This window comes from Mauremys reevesii, linkage group 12, assembly GCF_016161935.1.
Source record: "Mauremys reevesii isolate NIE-2019 linkage group 12, ASM1616193v1, whole genome shotgun sequence".
Taxonomy (NCBI): Eukaryota; Metazoa; Chordata; order Testudines; family Geoemydidae; genus Mauremys; species Mauremys reevesii.
In genome coordinates, this window is record NC_052634.1 from 23171297 (window position 1) to 23192723 (window position 21427).

The 21427-nt window shown below is 54.2% G+C and overlaps 1 protein-coding gene and 6 non-coding genes across 7 annotated transcripts; 2 read left to right on the forward strand and 5 right to left on the reverse strand.

Moving 5' to 3' along the window:
* Window positions 1-6267: 6267 nt before the first annotated feature.
* Window positions 6268-6341, reverse strand: TRNAN-GUU. The gene has a single exon. It is a non-coding gene; the product is annotated as a tRNA-Asn (tRNA).
* Window positions 6342-7915: 1574 nt separating this feature from the next.
* Window positions 7916-7987, forward strand: TRNAM-CAU. The gene has a single exon. It is a non-coding gene; the product is annotated as a tRNA-Met (tRNA).
* Window positions 7988-8757: 770 nt separating this feature from the next.
* On the reverse strand, window positions 8758-8831 carry TRNAN-GUU. Its single transcript has one exon. It is a non-coding gene; the product is annotated as a tRNA-Asn (tRNA).
* Window positions 8832-11268: 2437 nt separating this feature from the next.
* TRNAN-GUU lies at window positions 11269-11342 on the reverse strand. The gene has a single exon. It is a non-coding gene; the product is annotated as a tRNA-Asn (tRNA).
* Window positions 11343-12463: 1121 nt separating this feature from the next.
* LOC120375792 (DNA-directed RNA polymerases I, II, and III subunit RPABC2-like) lies at window positions 12464-12870 on the reverse strand. Its single transcript, XM_039496720.1, has one exon. The coding sequence runs from the start codon at window positions 12845-12847 to the stop codon at window positions 12464-12466; it is 384 nt and encodes a 127-aa protein (XP_039352654.1). The 5' UTR covers window positions 12848-12870.
* Window positions 12871-13176: 306 nt separating this feature from the next.
* TRNAL-CAA lies at window positions 13177-13247 on the forward strand. The gene has a single exon. It is a non-coding gene; the product is annotated as a tRNA-Leu (tRNA).
* Window positions 13248-16845: 3598 nt separating this feature from the next.
* On the reverse strand, window positions 16846-16918 carry TRNAR-UCU. The gene has a single exon. It is a non-coding gene; the product is annotated as a tRNA-Arg (tRNA).
* Window positions 16919-21427: the final 4509 nt, after the last annotated feature.

Consider the following 21427-nt stretch of genomic DNA (forward strand, 5'->3'; position numbering starts at 1 on the left):
AAATTTTATTGGAAATTTATATGAAGAGGTATTGAAACAAAGATTTGTTTTTAATTAAAAGCAATCTTTCTGGCTTTTTTGGCTGCAAAATCAGTTTAATAAGCTGGGTCAAACAGTGGGAAAATATAACCCTAGTTTTACTGCTAGGTAAAGCACAAAGTGACCAAAAAGAAGTCAGCACAGAATCATCTCATCTAGATTAAGGTAGCACAGAAATGTTACAGAAGTCCTATTGTGCCTTATTTTGTTTGGAAAGACATTAGCAATAGCAGCACATTCACATGATAAAATACATGATAAATCACTGCCTCTAAAGTTCCATCAAAAACTGACATTTTCACAGCTCTAGCATGATCTGCTGTACAGATTTTTCACAAGGAAGTGTCCCTGGCCTTTTTAACTCATATTAACTATGTATTTACTTTATGAAAGTTGGAGAAAACATTGTGAAAATGTAAAACATTGGCTGCCCAACTTCTGGGCTGGCAAAAGCTATACTGACTCACAGGGGAAAAAAAAAAAAGCAGGAGAATCTTAGTACAACATATGGTCAGTCTATACCAGGGGTCGGCAACCTTTCAGAAGTGGTGTGCCAAGTTCACTGTAATTTAAGGTTTCTCATGCCAGTAATATATTTTAACGTTTGTAGAAGGTCTCTCTCTATGTCTATATTATATAAATAAACTATTGTTATTATCTGATGTCCTGGCCACCGGTCCTGCTCAGACTACTGCCAGCTGAGTAAATGGAACCCCAGACCGGGTGCAGGCTGAGCGGGGCTGGTGGCTGGAACCCTAGACAAGGATCCCAGGCCCTGCTCAGCCCGCTGCTGGTCTGGGGTTCTGACCACCAACTCCTGCCAACCAGGATCCCGTCTACCAACCCCCCTCAGCCCGCTACCAGCCTGGGATTCTGCTCACCCAGGCTGGCAGGAAGCAGAGTGGGGCCGGCGGCTGGGCTCCTGACTGGCAAGGGGCTGGCAGCCGGAACCCCGGAGTAGCAGTAGGCTGAGTGCTGCCGGCACCCCAGGCTGGCAGCAGACTGAGCCACTCAACCCTCCACCAGCCCACTCAGCCCGCTGCCGGCTGAGTGAATGGAACCCCAGGCTGACAGCAGGTTGAGTTGTTCAGCCGGCCTGCTCAGCCCGCTGCCAGCCTGGGGTTCCTTGGGGATCCCCAGGCCAGCAGCAGGTGCTGAGTGGGGCCGACGGCCGGTATCCCAGCTGGCAATAGGGCAGCTGCCGGGACCCCAGAGCAGTGATGGGCTGAGCCGCTCAGCCTGCCGCTGCATACCATCAAAAATCAGCTCACCTGCCACCTTTGGCACGTGTCTCGTAGGTTGCCGACCCCTGCTTTATACACCAGTAAGGAGATGAGCATATTACAGTTGTTGGAGGGCTCTTATCAGGAGTAACAGGCTATAGGAAAGTCAGTCAACATTTTTTGTTTCTCTGATGAAAACTGGCCCACTCCCTGCCTCAAACCAAACCTGTCACTAATAATTGTCAACAACTTAATTTTCTGTTTTGGCTAAGAGATTGACTTTTTTTAAATATTGAAATTGGATTCAGGATTGTTAGCAAGAATTTTTGGCAAACAAAGTTGTTAAATGACAATCTAAATGGCAACACAGTACTGCTTTCATACTGCTGGTCCAACAGCTGCAGTAGACCCCAAAATCCACCTCTTGGGGTGCAGAGTGGCAACAGCAGCAGCAAACCCTCAGGTCCAATCACACGCCAATGGGCACCACCACCAGCCTTATGGACCATGGTGAAGTTAGCACAGCATCTGATCTCAGGGACAGGTCACCCATGGAGCCACAGCAGCTCATCCTGCCCTGTACAGCTCCCCCCGGATGAGGTGGATCGGTGGCAGCTGCCAGCCCGGGGGAGAGGCGCTCCCCAGCTAGGTTGACCAGATCCAGATGTCCTGATTTTATAGGGCCAGTCCCGATATTTGGGGCTTTGTCTTATATAGGCACCAATTACCCCCACCCAGAGTGACCAGACAGCAAGTGTGAAAAATCAGGACAGGGGTGGGGTGGGGTAAAAGGAGCCTATATAAGAAAAAGACCCCAAAATTGGGACTGGCCCTATAAAATAGGGATATCTGCTCACCCTATCCCAACCCCCTGTCCTGAGTTTTCACACATCTGGCTAACCCCAGCCCAGCCCTGTGTGACATTCCAATCCTGGCTCACTGCCCAGGAAGTGAGTTACTTTCACTTTCATTCCTCAGCAGGCAGGGAGCCAGCCTCCTCCCCCCCTACCCCCCAGCACCTCACCCAACCCATCCCTGATGGAGGGGAGGGAGGAGAGAGAGGGATGCTCCTGGGGAGGAGGGAGAAAGGAGGGGGTGCTCCATGGGGCAGGGTGGGAGAAGAATGGATGTTATGGGGGACAACAGAGGATACTGGTTCCAGAGCCGCAGGGCCTGCCTCACCTCACCTCAGCCGGGAAAGAGTCACACTCACAGGTGAGCTCCTCCCCAACCCCTCCTTCCCAGAGACCCCAGCAGCCAATCCTCCCTCAGACTGTGCTGCATTCGGCTCTCTCTAGGACCCAGCAGCCCTGCTCTTACATGCTCCACTGCTTCCCGTCTGTCCAGGCTCCCATCAGAGCAGTGCCCCCACACCTAGTGGTGCCCTAGGCAGCTGGCTATGGGTAAGGACGGCCCTGGACACATAAGAGAGAGATCAGGCTAGAGCAGAAAATGGTTAGGGGTGGGGGTGGAGAATTTGAAATGTAAGGAGAAGAAAAATCTTTCTTCTGCTCCCTCTCATCAGAGCATCTAAAAACCAGGTGAGAAATACCTCTCCCCCACTGCAACATCAACTCTGGTGGGCTTGGGCTGAGGAAGGAACTTCTCTCCCCAGCAGCTCCAGCTCACCTGGGCTGGGCCATGGACATCTGCCCCCACAGATCTGGTACGCATGGCCTGGGACAGGGGAGGGGCTCCTCTCCTCTCCATTGGGGACATGGCGGGATGAGAGATGTGACAGGGCTTTACGGGAAATCATTATTTGCCTGGTTCATGTGCCAGTCCTAGTCCTTGCTGACCAAACAAACAGTATCCTGCATGCTGATGCCAGTTTGGAGGGTCTGGGAGCACTCTCCTACCAGGAAGTGGAAGGTAAATGTAAATCTGTAGCCTTTGCCAGCTGAGGACTGTCTGATAGCGAAACTCACTATCCCATCCACCAGCTGCAGTTCTTGGCCTTGAAATGGGCCATCATTGAGAAATTTCGAGACTACTTGTCTGGTGCTCAGTTTCAGGTATGCACAGAGAACAATCCACTGACTTATGTGTTAAGAAGGGCTAAGCTGGATGCTACAGGGCAGAGATGGGTGGCTACTTTTGCTAGCCATAACTTCAGCATTCAATACCAATGAGCTGGTATAATAGGGAGTGTGATTTATCAGGACCACCAACTCTTGGCTGTGGGGAAGATGTAAGCAGGGTCAGAATGAACTCTACCCTGCCATCTGTTGGTGATGTGTTGTAAAGGCTTTTGGTTGCTGATGTGCATGGTCACACCCACCCCGCATTGCATGATGGGGGTGCTTGTCCAAATGGTGATTTTGGCTGCTGTGGGATCCCCAAACACTTTCTTAATAGGGCAGGAGTAATAAAGTGTAGTAATCCTGGTCATATGAATCAAAAACAGTAGAACGGTACTTAGCAGTTCATGATTTCGGGACTCACCCGAACCTACATAAGAATCGATAGACAAGGGACATGGGTTCCAAAGAATAGCAATTTAAGAGAGATTGAAAATATATGTGTTTAACATCCTGATGTTCTGTGGAACTCTCTAAATACACATTTTATTGTTTTCTTCTCTCTTTAGTTAAAAAATAGAATTAATTATTATTCCACTACAAATAGTGTATTAAAGCATACACTTAAAATCTTAGACAGATAAGCGAAAAATTGAGATATACTGAAGGAAGTGGACTGTGATGCTATTTAAAAGCTTAAGTTCATAGGAATACAGTTCGGAATGAGAACCTGCCAGAAAAGCTTTGCTGAAAGAGTTAGCAGAGCGAGATTGTTAGTCACAGGTCAGTGGGTGGGTTTATGCAGATCCTGGACTCTTGGACAGGGGCGGGGGGGGGGCGCACAAGACTTCTGTGGCACATGCACCACCTCTGCAACTAACGTTTACTACCTCACTCCCTAACAACACACCTTTTACCTCTCAGGGCCAAAATACACCGTGAAAGAGATCTGACGGCATAAGCTTAGGATGAGCAATTGCAGCACTAACAACAATTTGAAGAGATTCAAAACGCCCTCTGCCTCTGCCTCTGTCTTTCCACACCAGAGACAGCAGAAAGGACATCAGTAGCACCTGCAAGAGACCAACAAACATCCATTTCTACCTCCCTCCATGCGCTGCCGTTAGGAACCCCTACCCCTTAATGGTGAGTACTTTTCAGGCGAGGGTGACGCTCTCAGGCCTCAAATGCCAGGTACAGTTACTCTGTCCTTGATCCAAAATCAACAGGAAAATACACTGGATTACACCTGCCCCAATAACAAAGAGACTGGGGATTCCGCAGCAGCTGAAATGAACGTTTGGACAAGCACTCCCATCATGCAATCCGGGGTGGGTGTTACCATGCAAATGACATCAGCCCCAAAAGGCCTTGACGACAGATCACCAACAGATGGCAGGGTAGACTTCATACTGACCGTGCTTCAACTAGATTGTGGCAAATATTCCCAAACACCGAACGTTAAAACTCACCTAACGCGGGTCAATCCATCCTCATCGTCGTAACCGCTCGTTATACTCCACACCTGAATGTAGCCCTCATATGGACAACATACCCTCCTAACTCAGTGGCTGTACGTTAACCTTTTACCCCCAGTCAGGGCTATTGCAGATTATGTATTTTTTACGCCACCCCATTTTAAACCGAACTTTGCACCCCTTGGGTAAGCTGTACGTTGTTCCCTGAGCACTAGAAACTTCTACGCCGAAACTCTGTACCGTACACTTTTTTTTTCTTTGAACTTCATCTTAATAAAATGTTGACTTTTGTTCGAGATCCCCGCTCCTCTTCCTTTGCAAGGCGTGTGCGTTCGCTCCGCGTTTTACTCTGCTAATACGGCGGGGGGCGATTGAGCCAGAGGTGCTTGCCTGCTGCAGACATGGATCCAAGGCTGAACCTCGTCCCCCACAAGCGTAACTGAAAACAGTTTAAGAAGTGCTCCCGTCTCTGGCACTCAGCTACCCAGCTCCCAATGGGGTCCAAACCCCAAATAGATCCTTTTTACCCTGTAGAAGCTAGCTGTAAAATCCTGTAACCAGGGCAGCTGCCTAGTAGCCTGCGCATCTGCCTGCCAGAGCGAGGGCGTGTAAGGCACTAATCCGGATAGTGGCAGCTAGGTGGCAGGGGAAGAGTGTGAAGAAGCAGCAGAGTGGCGCAGCGGAGCGTGCTGGGCCCATAACCCAGAGGTCGATGGATCGAAACCATCCTCTGCTACGTGTGCGCTTGTTTCTTTTCCCTCTGGGCCTTCAAGCGAGCGGGTGACCAGCAGAGCCCCAAGAGCCTAGGCCATGAGGCAAGAGGTGGCTGAGGCGAAGTGGCGGCCTGCCAGGGAGCTCCCTGGCACCTCTGGCTGCCTGGGCTGAAGGCAAGAGGCAGGCCTGGGCGTGGCGAGGGCCTCCTCTCCAGGAATGAGGCTGCAGTGCTTCCTGGTCCCCTTTTCCCACCCACACGGGCAGGCGGCTGCTGCGAGAGAACACGAGGGAGGCTCTGGGGGCGCTAGGCAGCGCTGTGTGTGTGGCTGTCAGGGGAAAGAGCCGAGGCTCCCGACTCGACCTGCCATTGACTCGCGTGGCTTTGCGCGCTGTCAGCCAGGGCGGGGCGGGCCAGGCCGCGGACGTGACTCAGGCTTGGGCCGCATGGCCGTGCTTTCCTGACGAGGCATGAGGCAGGCCAAGAGCTTTGCACAGCGTACAGGGAAGTGGGAGGGAGGTGTCTTTGAGCCGGCCTGTCTCCTCCGCTTCTCCCTTGCCGCTTGGGCGGAGGCGGAAGGGCGAAATGTTCCCGGCTGAAAGTTTTTGTGCTCGGCTTTGAGGATTAAGCCTGAGCCTCCGGCACGGATGCTGGCAGATGGGTTTCTGAATGGCATCCAGCCTGCTCTTTGGACCACCAGCTGAAAGCACTGAGGCCAAGAGGCAGCAAAATGGGACCTTTGAGGCTCCCCCCACAGGCCTCGGGGAAAGAAGGAAGTAGCACGGGCTTAGCATCGTCCCTGGGTGGGCTCGAACCACCATCCTTTCGGTTAACAGCCGAACGTGCTGACCCATTGCGCCACAGAGACATGGAGGGGCAAGGCTGTATTGAGCACAAAAGCCCGGAATCAGCTCAGGGTACGGTATAGCACATGCATGCAGTGGTTAGCCAAGCAACAGCAAGGAACTGGACTGCTATGGAAGGAAAGTTCTGTGGGAAGGAACCGAAAAGAGCACCGGGGCTGTGGTACAGCGCTCGCATACACTTTCTTTGGCCTGTTTTGCTGGAAGAGTTAGCAGAGCGAGATTGTTAGTCACAGGTGAGTGGGTGGGTTTATGCAAATACTGGACTCTTGGACGGGGGCGGGGGGGGATCAACACGACTTCTGTGGCACATGCACCACCTCTGCAACTAACGTTTGCTACCTCACTCCCTAACAACACACCTTTTAGCTCTCAGGACCAAAATACACCGTGAAAGAGATCTAAGGGCATAAGCTTAGGGTGAGCAACTGCAGCACTCACAACAATTTGAAGAGATTCAAAACCGCCTCTGCCTCTGTCTTTCCACACCAGGGACAGCAGAAAGGACATCAGCAGCACCTGCGAGAGACCAACAAACATCCATTTCTACCTCCCTCCACGTGCTGCCGTTAGGAACCCCTACCCCTTAATGGTGAGTACTTTTCAGGCGAGGTGTGCTCTCAGGCCTCACATGCCAGGTACAGTTACTCTGTCCTTGATCCAAAACCAACAGGAAAATACACTGGATTACTCCTGCCCCAATAACAAAGACACTGGGGATCCCGCAGCAGCTGAAATGACCGTTTGGACAAGCACTCCCATCATGCAATCCGGGGTGGGTGTAACCATGCAAATGACATCAGCCCCAAAAGGCCTTGACGACAGATCACCAACAGATGGCAGGGTAGACTTCATACTGACCCTGCTTCAACTAGATTGTGGCAAAGATTCCAAAACACCGAACGTTAAAACTCACCTAACGCGGGTCAATCCATCCTCATCGTCGTAACGCTCGTTATACTCCACACCCGAACGTAGCCCTCATATGGACAACATGCCCTCCTAACTCAGTGTCTGTACGTTAACCTTTACCCCCTCAGGGCTATTGCAGATTATGTATTCCTTACGCCACCCCATTTTAAACCGAACTTTGCACCCCTTGGGTAAGCTGTACGTTGTTCCCTGAGCACCAGAAACTTCTACGCCAAAACTCTGTACTGTACACTTTTTTTTTCTTTGAACCTCATCTTAATAAAATGCTGACTTTTGTTCGAGATCGGCTCCTCTTCCTTTGCAAGGCGTGTGCGTTCGCTCCGCGTTTTAGTCTGCTAATACGGCGGGGCGATTGAGCCAGAGGTGCTTGCCTGCTGCAGACACGGATCCAAGGCTGACCCTCGTCCCCCACAAGCGTAACTGAAAACAGTTTAAGAAGTGCTCCCGTCTCTGGCACTCAGCTACCCAGCTCCCAATGGGGTCCAAACCCCAAATAGATCCTTTTTACCCTGTAGAAGCTAGCTGTAAAATCCTGTGACCAGGGCAGCTGCCTAGCAGCCAGCGCATCTGCCTGCCAGAGCGAGGGCATGTAAGGCACTAATCCAGATAGTGGCAGCTAGGTGACAGGGGGAGAGTGTGAAGAAGCAGCAGAGTGGCGCAGCGGGAGCGTGCTGGGCCCATAACCCAGAGGTCGATGGATCGAAACCATCCTCTGCTACGTGTGCGCTTGTTTCTTTTCCCTCTGGGCCTGCAACCGAGCCGGTGACCAGCAGAGCCCCAAGAGCCTAGGCCATGAGGCAAGAGGTGGCTGAGGCAAGCGGCGGCCTGCCAGGAGCTCCTGGCACCTCTGGCTGCCTGGGCTGAAGGCAAGAGGCAGGCCTGGGCGTGGCGAGGGCCTCCTGTCCCGGAATGAGGCTGCAGTGCTTCCTGGTCCCCTTTTCCCACCCACACCGGCAGGCGGCTGCTGCGGGAGAACACGAGGGAGGCTCTGGGGGCGCTAGGCAGCGCTGTGTGTGTGGCTGTCAGGGGAAAGAGCCGAGGCTCCCGACTCGACCTGCCATTGACTCGCGTGGCTCTGCGCGCCGTCAGCCGGGGCGGTGTGGGCCAGGCCGCGGACGTGACTCAGGCTTGGGCCGCATGGCCGTGCTTTCCTGATGAGGCATGAGGCAGGCCAAGAGCTTTGCACAGCGTACAGGGAAGTGGGAGGAAGGTGTCTTTGAGCCGGCCTGTCTCCTCCGCTTCTCCCTTGCCGCTTGGGCGGAGGCGGGAAGGGAGCGAAATGTTCCCGGCTGAAAGTTTTTGTGCTCGGCTTTGAGGATTAAGCCTGAGCCTCCGGCACGGATGCTGGCAGATGGGTTTCTGAATGGCATCCAGCCTGCTCTTTGGACCACCAGCTGAAAGCTCTGAGGCTAAGAGGTAGCAAAATGGGACCTTTGAGGCTCCCCATACAGGCCTCGGGAAAGCAAGGCAGTAGCAGGGGCTTAGCGCCGTCCCTGGGTGGGCTTGAGCCACCATCCTTTCGGTTAACAGCCGAACGCGCTGACCCATTGCGCCACAGAGACATGGAGGGGGCAAGGCTGTATTGAGCACAAAAGCCAGGAATCAGCTCAGGGTACGGTATAGCACATGCCTACAGTGGTTAGCCAAGCAAAAGCAAGGAACTGGATTGCTATGGAAGGAAAGTTCTGTGGGAAGGAACCGAAAAGAGCACCGGGGGCTGTGGTACAGCGCTCGCATACACTTTCTTTGGTCTGTTTTGCTGGAAGAGTTAGCAGAGCGAGATTGTTAGTCACAGGTGAGTGGGTGGGTTTATGCAAATACTGGACTCTTGGACAGGAGCAGGGGCGGGGGGGATCAACACGACTTCTGTGGCACATGCACCACCTCTGCAACTAAGGTTTGCTACCTCACTCCCTAACAACACACCTTTTAGCTCTCAGGACCAAAATACACCGTGAAAGAGATCTAACGGCATAAGCTTAGGGTGAGCAACTGCAGCACTCACAACAATTTGAAGAGATTCAAAACCGTCTCTGCCTCTGTCTTTCCACACCAGGGACAGCAGAAAGGACATCAGCAGCACCTGCGAGAGACCAACAAACATCCGTTTCTACCTCCCTCCACGCGCTGCCATTAGGAACCCATACCCCTTAATGGTGAGTACTTTTCAGGCGAGGGTGACGCTCTCAGGCCTCAAAGGCCAGGTACAGTTACTCTGTCCTTGATCCAAAACCAACAGGAACATACACTGGATTACTCCTGCCCCAATAACAAAGACACTGGGGATCCCGCAGCAGCTGAAATGACCGTTTGGACAAGCACTCCCATCATGCAATCCGGGGTGGGTGTAACCATGCAAATGACATCAGCCCCAAAAGGCCTTGACGACAGATCACCAACAGATGGCAGGGTAGACTTCATACTGACCCTGCTTCAACTAGATTGTGGCAAAGATTCCAAAACACCGAACGTTAAAACTCACCTAACGCGGGTCAATCCATCCTCATCGTCGTAACCGCTCGTTATACTCCACACCCGAACGTAGCCCTCATATGGACAACATGCCCTCCTAACTCAGTGTCTGTACGTTAACCTTTTACCCCCCCGTCAGGGCTATTGCAGATTATGTATTCCTTACGCCACCCCATTTTAAACCGAACTTTGCACCCCTTGGGTAAGCTGTACGTTGTTCCCTGAGCACCAGAAACTTCTACGCCAAAACTCTGTACCGTACACTTTTTTTTCTTTGAACCTCATCTTAATAAAATGCTGACTTTTGTTCGAGATCCCGGCTCCTCTTCCTTTGCAAGGCGTGTGCGTTCGCTCCGCGTTTTAGTCTGCTAATACGGCGGGGGGCGATTGAGCCAGAGGTGCTTGCCTGCTGCAGACACGGATCCAAGGCTGACCCTCGTCCCCCACAAGCGTAACTGAAAACAGTTTAAGAAGTGCTCCCGTCTCTGGCACTCAGCTACCCAGCTCCCAATGGGGTCCAAACCCCAAATAGATCCTTTTTACCCTGTAGAAGCTAGCTGTAAAATCCTGTGACCAGGGCAGCTGCCTAGCAGCCAGCGCATCTGCCTGCCAGAGTGAGGGCATGTAAGGCACTAATCCGGATAGTGGCAGCTAGGTGGCAGGGGGAGAGTGTGAAGAAGCAGCAGAGTGGCGCAGCGGGAGCGTGCTGGGCCCATAACCCAGAGGTCGATGGATCAAAACCATCCTCTGCTACGCGTGCGCTTGTTTCTTTTCCCTCTGGGCCTTCAAGCGAGCCGGTGACCAGCAGAGCCCCAAGAGCCTAGGCCATGAGGCAAGATTGTGGCTGAGGCAAAGCGGCGGCCTGCCAGGGAGCTCCCTGGCACCTCTGGCTGCCTGGGCTGAAGGCAAGAGGCAGGCCTGGGCGTGGTGAGGGCCTCCTGTCCTGGAATGAGGCTGCAGTGCTTCCTGGTCCCCTTTTCCCACCCACACCGGCAGGCGGCTGCTGCGGGAGAACACGAGGGAGGCTCTGGGGGCGCTAGGCAGCGCTGTGTGTGTGGCTGTCAGGGGAAAGAGCCGAGGCTCCCGACTCGACCTGCCATTGACTCGCGTGGCTCTGCGCGCCGTCAGCCGGGGCGGGGTGGGCCAGGCCGCGGACGTGACTCAGGCTTGGGCCGCATGGCCGTGCTTTCCTGACGAGGCATGAGGCAGGCCAAGAGCTTTGCACAGCGTACAGGGAAGTGGGAGGGAGGTGTCTTTGAGCCGGCCTGTCTCCTCCGCTTCTCCCTTGCCGCTTGGGCGGAGGCGGGAAGGGAGCGAAATGTTCCCGGCTGAAAGTTTTTGTGCTCAGCTTTGAGGATTAAGCCTGAGCCTGCGGCACGGCTGCTGGCAGTTGAGTTTCTGAATGGCATCCAGCCCGCTCTTTGGACCACCGGCTGAAAGCACTGAGGCCAAGAGGCAGCAAAATGGGACCTTTGAGGCTCCCCATACAGGCCTTGGGAAAGCAAGGCAGTAGCACGGGCTTAGCGCCATCCCTGGGTGGGCTCGAACCCCCATCGTTTCGGTTAACAGCCGAACGCGCTGACCCATTGCGCCACAGAGACATGGAGGGGGCAAGGCTGTATTGAGCACAAAAGCCCGGAATCAGCTCAGGGTGCGGTATAGCACATGCCTACAGTGGTTAGCCAAGCAAAAGCAAGGAACTGGATTGCTATGGAAGGAAAGTTCTGTGGGAAGGAACCGAAAAGAGCACCGGGGCTGTGGTACAGCGCTCGCATACACTTTCTTTGGTCTGTTTTGCTGGAAGAGTTAGCAGAGCGAGATTGTTAGTCACAGGTCAGTGGGTGGGTTTATGCAAATCCTGGACTCTTGGACAGGGGCAGGGGGGGCACACGACTTCTGTGGCACATGCACCACCTCTGCCATCTATGTTTGCTACCTCACTCCCTAACACCACACACAGAGCAGCCTTTTATCTCCCAGGGCCAAAATATACCGTGAAGGAGATCACATAGCATAAGCTTAGGACTAATGATTTCAGCAGTGCAGCACTAACAACAATTCTAAGAGATCCCAAAATACTTTTGTCTTTACACAGCAGGAACAGCAAAAAAAAAAAAAAAAAAATCAGCAGGAACCCACTCATACAAGCAGATTCTAAACAAACATCCATTCCTATCTCCCCACAGGTTTTGGCGTTAGGAACCCATACCCCTTAATGGTGAGTACTTTTCAGGTGAGGGTGAAGCTTTCAGGCTTCAAATGCCAGGTAGAGTTACTCTGTCCTTGATGCAAACTAAACAGGAAAATACACTTGATTACTCCTGCTTCCTCTCCCACAATGCTCTGCTCCCACACCTGCTCACGTGGCTCCAGCCCTCCAGTCAGGTCCCGCCCCCTGCCTACCTGCCCGGCCTGGCGCACTCCCCTGGCCAGCCCCGGCTCTTCGGTGCTAAGAGTCCGGCTGCCAGCCCCACCAGGGGCACTTGCCGAAGTGCCGCCTGGTCCCCACCGGGGCCTCTGCTGGGTCCAGCTGTCCCCGGCGGGCCAGTGGCTGCGTCAGGGGCTGTAGAAGGCAATGCTGTGGAAGTGCGCTACACACAGCCAGTCCGGAATTTTTTTTTTTGCTTAAAAATGGGGGTTTATTTTTTATTTACACAAATATAAACAAAAATAAAAGCATCTGCAGGTGAAAGAGGAACCAGGAACAATGACAGGAAGCAGGTCAGTCAGTGATAATTAGCTCATCCACATCCCAGTCTTCATAGCTTCCATCTGGCAGGTACCTGCGGATGATTATGGGAATCTTCCGAGCTTTGAGTTCTTTCATTGCAATCAGCAGAGGATCTGCCTCTCCTTCCAACTCTACCATGACTGGAGCACACATCGCTATCTGGAGTGCACGAGTGCCCAGGACTCTGGCTCGCTCATATTTGGTCATGTATGGAGTTGTGATCCGCTTCTGATTTGCCTGCTGTCTCTCTCCAGATGGAAGGATTTCTACATTCTCTTGACCCTCTTCCTCTGCGTTCTCCAAATCATCTAGCCCTTCATCTTCCTCCACATCGTCAAAGTCGTCACCATCAAAGTTGTCCTCGTTGTCGGACATGCTGCCGGCCCGGCGCAAGACTCTTGCGATCCCAACCGCAGACCCCTCTAAGGGAGTTTCCTTTCTCTGAGCAGGCTGTCTTCAGGGCAAGAAGCTTATGCAGCTTCAACCTTCCTGGGTCTGACCCTTGAGCATTCAGTATCCCTGTCCCACCAGCTGCATCCTGCTGTGCGACTGCACATGGCTAAGCAAAGAGAATGAACCCCAAATCCCCCCTGTGCTTTGGGAGCCAGGTTTGCGGTGGGAATTCTGTAGCTCAGATGACTTCATGCCTGGGCATTGTGATTCTTTACCAGTTTCTCTGGCACTGGGGCAATTTTGTGCTCACAGCTGTGATGGCCAAGTGGTTAAGGTGTTGGAGTCAAAATTCAATAGGCGGGTTCAAATCCTGCTCACAGCAACGCCTGTGTTTTAGCCAGTCTCTCACCCGGGCAACACCTCTGTACAACCCCCTGAGCCACTCTCAATTCTTTCCCCACCCCAAGTAAATCCTGTTCTGCTCCTTTCATAGAGATCCCTGGGACACCACCTCACACTGTGTCCCTGAGGGGTCGGGCAAACTCTCAGCACCTGAAGCCTCTGCCACTCACCTGGTGCCCCATAGATCAGCCATAGCCCTGGTTCTGCTCCTCTCTCTAGCGTGTGAAAGGAGCTGAGTCAGCGACTCCATGGGAGCTACGGGGCTGCAGAACCAACAGAGAAAAAATAGGTGCTCAGCACCCACTGGCAGCCAGCTCCCCCCGCCCCGCCACTACAGGCCTTGCTGACAAGCTCCTCCTCTTCCCCTTCAGCACCTCCCACTTGCCAGTGATCAGCTGTTCAGTGGAGTGCAGGAGGCGCTGGGCAGGGAGGGGGAGGAGCAGAGATGGAAAGAGGTGGGGGAGGGAGAGGAATGGGACTGGGGTGGGGGCTTGGGGGAAGGGGTGGAGGAGGAAAGGGGTTTTTTTTCCGGGGACTGCACCCCTCTAGGGCCAGCCCTGAAGGGAAGCACCGACTATCACAGTGACAATAGAAGTGACCAGCATTGCGGGGGAGACTGAGGGAGATCCGCACTCACCAGGTCTCTTCTCTCCCCCACGGTGAGCCAGACACTGCTCTCTCCTGGCTCTCACTCTAGCAGCTGGACGCCAAGGAGCCATTTCCCCACAGGAAGTGCATTGAGTGCCCCTGTGGTGCTGGGGGGCTGGCGCTGCTGCTGCCTGTGGGGCTGGCAGGGGGGCTGATGTCTGCACAGACTCTCAGCTGCCAGGCTGGAGGGGGCACTTGGGACCTTACCAGACTGGCTCAGTGAAGACGGGGGGTTGACAGAGCAATACAGACGCTCTCCAGAGCACGGAGCAGCATCTGCCCATGCAGCCAGGCAATGAGCATTTCCCACAGCCTGGAGCCGAGGGGGAGGCGGCAGCTGCTGTTCCAGCTGCTCGGGGACAGGCCCTGTCAGCCAACAGCCACTTCTTACTCCCCACAGCTAAGGGCGTCGGGTTCCTCCGGTCGGGGTGTGGAGCAGCCGTTCGTTTTCCTGTTCTTTTTGTGTGCAACTGCTGACAAAAACATCCCAGACAGAGAAGCAACAGGCCAAAATACTTCAATGCAGCTGCCAAAGTAGCTCAGTTACGAGAGCGTTAGACTGAAAAACTAAAGGTCCCTGGTTCAATCCCAGGCTTTGGCAGGCCCTTTCATCCCTCTTTGTACAGGGGTGGCTTGTTTTCTGGGAGCACTGCAGTGCCTGACCCAAGGTGAGTCCCTGAGCTTGGGCTCTGCAGTAGGAAAACATAGAAGGGGCTTCTGCCCCTAGTTGGCCCACCTGACCTTTAACAAGGCGAGATGGGAGCTGTCTTTCCCAACATGGCAGGAAGAGAGCAAGGCAGGGTGACCCTCAGGAATGGTGCCAGAGGGCTGCTGGGCAGTGACAGGCAGGGATTGGGGATGGAAGCTCCTCTGTGCAGCTGAGCAAGGGCAGTACCAGGGAAGGGGCATCTGTAAAAGTGACCCAGCAACACCTCCTCCTCTGGGCACCTAGAGCAGAGGCAGCTGGTGCTGACAGCTCCAAGGGAAGGCTTAAAAGCCACAGGGCTAGAGGAGGTCAGGACCATGCCTATGTGTGGCCAGCAGACAGGCACCAAAACACCCAGCCAGGCTGCTCCCTGCCATGCCAAACACCCACTGAAGGTCACCAGCATGTGGGGCGGCTGCTGATGCTCTGTGGCCAACATCAGAAGATGGTAGGAAAGCAGGGCCAGCCCCCATCGGTGGGGCCTCTGACTGGTCCCACTCAAGGTGCTCACTTTTGCAGTGGGGCAGGAGATTTTACCCCAAGAGGCTTTTCCCCAGCTGGCAAGAAGCAGAGAAACACCCAGGCTCCAAAGACGCTGTGTAGCAAGTACCCTCCAGCACAGGGACAGGCGCACACACTAGCCCGGGCAGCCGCGCACTTTCTTTGGCAAGTCAGGAAGGGCAAAGGTGAGACTGGAAACACCTGGGGCTCATGCCCCAGCCTTTGTGACACCCACCCCCCAACTCCTTCCTGGGGCTCTAGCTGAAGCCAGAGCATTGGCCTGAGCGGCCAAGAAGAGGTTCCAGCCCTGAAGGGAGCAGGACTTTCAGCCCAAAGGTAAAACTGCACGATTACAACCACGAAGGGACTTGAACCCTCAATCGCCTGATGCGAAATCAGATGCCTTATCCATTAGGCCACATGGTAACATGAGAAACCCCCCTCCAAGCACTTCTTTGGAAAAGGCGGACATTGTTCTGAGTGTAGAAAAGAAACTTTAATAAAAAGGAGGAAAATCACCCTGTCTGGGTGCTTGGGGCTCCTCTTCAACAATACAACACCCAGTCTGCTTAAGCCCCCACCCAGTAACCTGGGGAAACTAACCCTGGCCACTGGGTGCCTCTAAGAGGCGATACTTTCCCCACTCACACGCACTGAGTGTAGAAAAGAAACTAAAGGAGGAAAATCACCTTGTATTAACTTGGGAAAACACCACAATCAGGATTCATAACACAACACTATGAGCAAAACCCCCCCCCCCCCCCCACAGTGCACTGGGCAGTGGCCTTTTGCCTCGGGCTCTTAAATCCAGACACCAGAAGCTCTGTGGATGTGCCCCTCCCTTCACTGCACCTCACCCACAGCTGCTGTCCTGGGACAGTGAAAACCCAGAGTTCACCTCTCACCTCCCGGGGGGAAAGCCCCTTTCTCCCTCCGCTGTCTGGCCACATTGCCGGCCACTTGCCGTTCCCCCCTGTCACTGCTCTGCTGGCCACCCTCTCTGCTCTGGGACGTCTTGTGGTCCCACCAGGAGCGGGGCAGGCTCCCTAAAAGGAGCGGCCACCAGAGCCCGAACAGTAGCCCCATCCCTGCTACTCAACTCCACGCCCCTGCACCACCCCTTCTCCCCAAGGCCCCGCTCCTACGCTGCCTCTTCCCCCAAAGCAGAGCACCTGTTGATTACTGTAGACTTCCAGCAGGGAGGACTCTGTGGGCAGGGGCGGCTCTAGGCATTTTGCTGCCCCAAGCATGACAGACAGGTTGCCTTCGGCAGCTTGCCTGCGGGAGGTCCGCCGAAGTCGCAGGACCAGCGGACCCTTCGCAGGCATGCCGCCAAAGGCAGCCTGCCTGCCGCCCTCGCGGTGACTGGCAGAGCACCCCTCCACGGCTTGCTACCCCAAGCACGCGCTTGGCGTGCCGGGGCCTGGAGCTGCCCCTGTCTGTGGGGACAATTTTTTCTGGCAGGGAGGTCTCAGTGGGAACATGCCTCTCTGGCCAGCCCTGCATTTGCTGAAAAAGTCAGCACACAGCACTTTGCTGCAGGCCCAGAGGCCTTTCTTCCTCCAGACTGTGAAGCCAGTGGATAGGTGAGGCAGTAGCACCTTCAGTCCCAGGCAGTAAAGGACCCTTCCTGGGAAAGGCCATGTCCTGAAAAGGAAAAACTAAAGTCAAGGAGAGTCCTTCTAAAACTCTTTGGGTATGTCACTGGGGGAAAGTGTTGCTTTGCCTCACCAGGGACTTGAACCCTGGCTCTTCAAATTAGAAGGCTGATGCTCTGCCAACTGAGCTAGCCAGGCTCACACTCTACAAAAAGCAAATTTTGTACAGAAGAGAAACTAGTCAAGAAAAATGAGGGCAGGAAACTATACAGAAAACCTGCTACTCTGGCTCTCTTAGCAGTCCTAGCCCCACCTGCTCCTCCATCTGGTGCCCTGAGGCCGTATTCTTTTTTTTGTTAAATATCAAATCCAGGAGAAAACACGGTTATACAAAGCAAAACGAAATCACAAACAGAAATGTCATTGGAAATACAGAAATAAAAAAGGAAAATGCAATCCCCATCACTTTATCATATCTGGGCCATTCTTGTATCGAGAGCACCCGCGAAGGTCCCTGTGTGCTTACGAGAAACCTGGAGGAACTCATACCACAGCCTGAACATGCAACTCAACTGTTCCCAGGTGCCACAGTAAAACCCTTTCCCTGTTGTGAAGTTGCACTCCATAGGATTTTATTAAAGTATGCTAATGAGTGTGAATATAAAGTGACTGGACTATTCTTCATGCAAAAGGTCTCTTGTAAGGTATCATTACAAAGCTTATAATCTACTGTGTGTGTTCATCCTATTGTATGAACCGATCATTCTTGGATCTGAAACTAGAAATATGAACTATAACTCTGAGGTCCTGTTGTAATGATGCAAAGTGTGGGCCATTAATAGTGGTTTGGACTCTTGATGGCTCCCATTAACCAGGACAATTGACTGGAGATGGCTCTGTCCTGCACCATCTGTGAGTCAGGCCAGGAAGAATGAAGGCTTGGGGGGGGGGGTGTCTCACGGGACATGTGACCATGTCACCTGGTACAGGAATCCATCTTAAACCTGGGGCTCTTCCCCAGGAGAGAGACAAAAGATTCCTGCCTTGTACCAAAGCTCTATAAGAGGGTGGAACTGAACAAACATGCTGCAGTCATGAGACATCCCCTAGCTACCACCTGAGCTGGAACAAGGGCTATAGCAGGTGAAAAGATTGGGCCCAGACAAGAAATAAGTCTAGTCTTTGCAGATGGGACCTTTCCCTCCAGTGCTGGAGGATTTGCACTTCTCATCTACCCTTGTCCCAAGCAGCACAGCAGGTAGGAATCTTAAATGTGCAGAGGAGACTTAGGAGCAGAAACCCCCCCCCGACCTTCCATGCAGTTGGCACTTGCCCCTCACTGAGCAGGATTGAAACTCCTGCAGGGCAGGAGCAAAGCAGCAGGGTGAAAAGAACCTGGAGATGCTAGGATTGAACCCAGGACCTCTGGGCATGTGCTCTACCACTGAACTACATCCCCAGATGGGCCATTTGTGCTATAGGTTACATTCAGAGCCCTCCTGTTTCCAGAGCACCTAGTGGCCTAAAAGCAGCATGAGGGACACATTCCCTGCTCTGAGGCCAAATCTGCTGTCCTGGAAGTTGCTGGTTCTTAGGGGTCACTCTGCTGCAAGGCCAGATTCGATGTGTGGGGCAGAGAGAGTGGGTGCCCTGGGCTCAGGGTGCAGAGATACACTCAGCCCTCTCCCCTGCATTGGGTGGGGGGTGCTGCCACCCCCTCCTGGAATGTAATGGGAGGGGAGCGGCGCTGTGAGTCGCTCAACAGCTGACCCCGGTGGCAGAAGTGCTGTGGGGAGCTCCAGGTGTTTCTAGGGTCTGCTCTTTCCACCTGCCTGTAAAGTCCAGCTTTCCCCAGCACATTCACTGCGGTGCAATTGGGTCACTGTTTCCATGGCTGAACAGCAAAGAATCACTCCCAGTTTCCCTTCTATCTGCGCAGGATTAGCCTTGTCAGCGATTAATGAGGTGGATCTTGTTGTAGATTGTTATTCATTCCGACCTTGACAATTCACACCGTCCCTTTCCCATGCAGATTCCCAGCACCTCGGTGATCCTGGTAGCAGGGGTTGGGTACTGAGATTTTCAGGGTCCTTTTTCCCCTCCACCTGGAGTGAACTCAGCTTTTCCCCCATCCCAGACAATCCATGAAATAACAACAGGGGCATAAAGAAAAGGGGAGGGAACATCTCACGGCCAGGGCTGGATGTGCCCAGGGCCCCCTGCTTGTCCATTGTTTCCCTGGAATTTGGCCTCCTGCTTTGCACAAGGGACAGCTCAGCTCAGCATCAATTAGGTGACTCTGGGAAGTTCGGGGTCCCCGGGCTCCCAAAGGAGGGGGAAGCAAGTCACCCCTGGAGCAGGTTAAAGCTGCAGAATGACAGTGGGGTTGCTGCCCCTGTGAACAGCTGCTGTAGCACCGCCTGGGCCGGACCGCGAGAGCCAGGTCTAACCCCACCCCCCACCAGCCTGTATCGGGGGATGGGAGCACTCACACCTTGGGGACCCACCCACCAGAGATCTACTGGGAGGGAGAGTGGCACCCACACACCCAGGATCTTGTAGGGGGGGACAAGGGCATCCACACTCCGGGATCCTCTGCAGAGGGACGGACACCCACACACCCAGGATTCTGTATGGGGGGCAGAGGTACCCGGACACCTGGGCGGGGGAAGGGGGCACCGAAACAGCCGGGATCTTACCTGGGAGGACAGCGGTGCCTGCAGCTCGACATGAGAGGGGGGCGGGGGAAGCAGGAGCATTTCCCAGTTCCAGGCTGTCCCCGTCTGGCCAAGGCACAGAGCTCACAAGCAGAGTTTAAAGCTCCAGCTGCCAGGCTATAACACAAGCCAGGCCCTGTGGCTGGTGCCTGTGATCCCAGCTCCTGGGGAGCCTGAGGCCAGCGGATCGCTTGAGCTCAGGAGTTCTGAGCTGCAGCGGGCTGTGCCGATCGGTTGTCCGCACTAAGTTCAGCATCGCTATGGTGATCCTGGGGGAGTTTGGGGTCCCCAGGTTGCCTAAGGAGGGGTGAACCGGCCCAGGTCGGAAATGGAGCAGGTCAAAACTCCCGTGCCGATCAGTAGTGGGATTGTCCCTGTGAGTAACCCCTGCAGCGTAGCCTCGGTGAGACATGGTCTCCTTTTAGACACCCCCCCCTGCAGAGCCTGGATGGGGGGATGGGAGCACCCACACGCTGGGGATTCTGACTTGGGGGGAGGGACGCCCCCCTGCAACACGGATCTTGAAAAGAGGAACAGCGACACCCACACACCACAGAGCCTGGATGGGGGTAGGGGAACCACACACGGGAGCTAGTTCATGGGGTGGGGGACACACCCATATGCTCCGTTGCACCATTCTTAATGAGAAGAACGGGGGCATCCACACAACACGGATCCTTAACGGGCCGGGGGGACACCCACACACTCCACTATTAACCAGGAGGGACAGGGGAACCAGACACCCCCGGTAGTGTGGAGAACACCCACATCAAATGGATCCCTCATGGGGGGTAAGACAGAGGGGATTGTAATGGGACCCAGCGCACCCACGCACCAGGGATTGTTAAGGGTTGAAGGGACAGGGACACCCACACACACTGAGATCACGTCCTTGGAGGAACGCAAACCCTCCACAGAAGGACCTGGTCTGTTCCATGATGGCAGCCTAGCCTGGGTGAGTCAAAGTCTCCTTTTATACAGGCCCGCCCCAGAGATCCTGACTAGGGGGAGAGAGACACCCACCCACCAGAGATCCTTAATGGTCTAGGGTGCACCCACACACCAGGGATTCTTATGGGCGGGAAGAATGGAGACAGCCAGACACACTGAGATCACTTCCTCCCAGGAGCCTGGGCCAGACAGGGAGACACAGTCCCCCTTTACATATCTGCCAGACAACCTTCCTCCCACTCCCTCCACACAATGTTCTTATCTGGAGGTGAAGCCAGGGAAACCACATGGAGGATTCTTATCTGGGGAACTGGGGGGACCCACTTACCACCAGAGATTCTTAAGGGCAGGAGGAACAGGGACTCCCACATCTGCAGCATGGGGGTGGGTCGCCGGCTGGGATCATCTGGGCATATTTCACCTCGTCAGCTCCCTGCCATTGCCTTGGGGGCCCCTTGTTCGCTGCCTCTGGTACCCAGTTTAGCTTCCTTCCTGAGGGCTGAAACGCTTTGATCTGTCTAAGGTCTGTGGGATCAATGTGTGTCATGGTGTAATTCTGTGTTATTCGGGGGTCAGACTAGCTGAGCTAATGGCCCCTTCTGCCCTTAAACACCATGAAAACATTTCCCTGGTTTCTCCTTGCGCCTGACAGACACCACGGTGAGGGGCCCGATAGAAGGTCCTGGACACAGCGCTCTGGCTCTTACGTTACTTGGGGACGTCAGCGCTTTCCTAGCAAAGCTGCTGCTAAAGCGCTGGATTTGGGGAACGGTTCGGCTCCGGTTCAGAGATCTGCCTGCGGGGTGTGAACCTGCCACGAGGAGCGGGAAACGCAACCAGCAACGGGAGGCGCTGGCTGAGCTCCGGGCTGCCCCCGTGTGGCCAATGCTTAGAACTGAGCAGCGGAGTTTAAAGCTGGCGCTGGGAGGGACCTGAACACGCGGGGCACGAAGGCTCCTGCGTGTAACGCTTGTTGGGTGGGCAGCTGAGTGTAGCCGATTGCCGGAGTTCGGGGCTGCACCCTGGGGTGCTGAGCAGG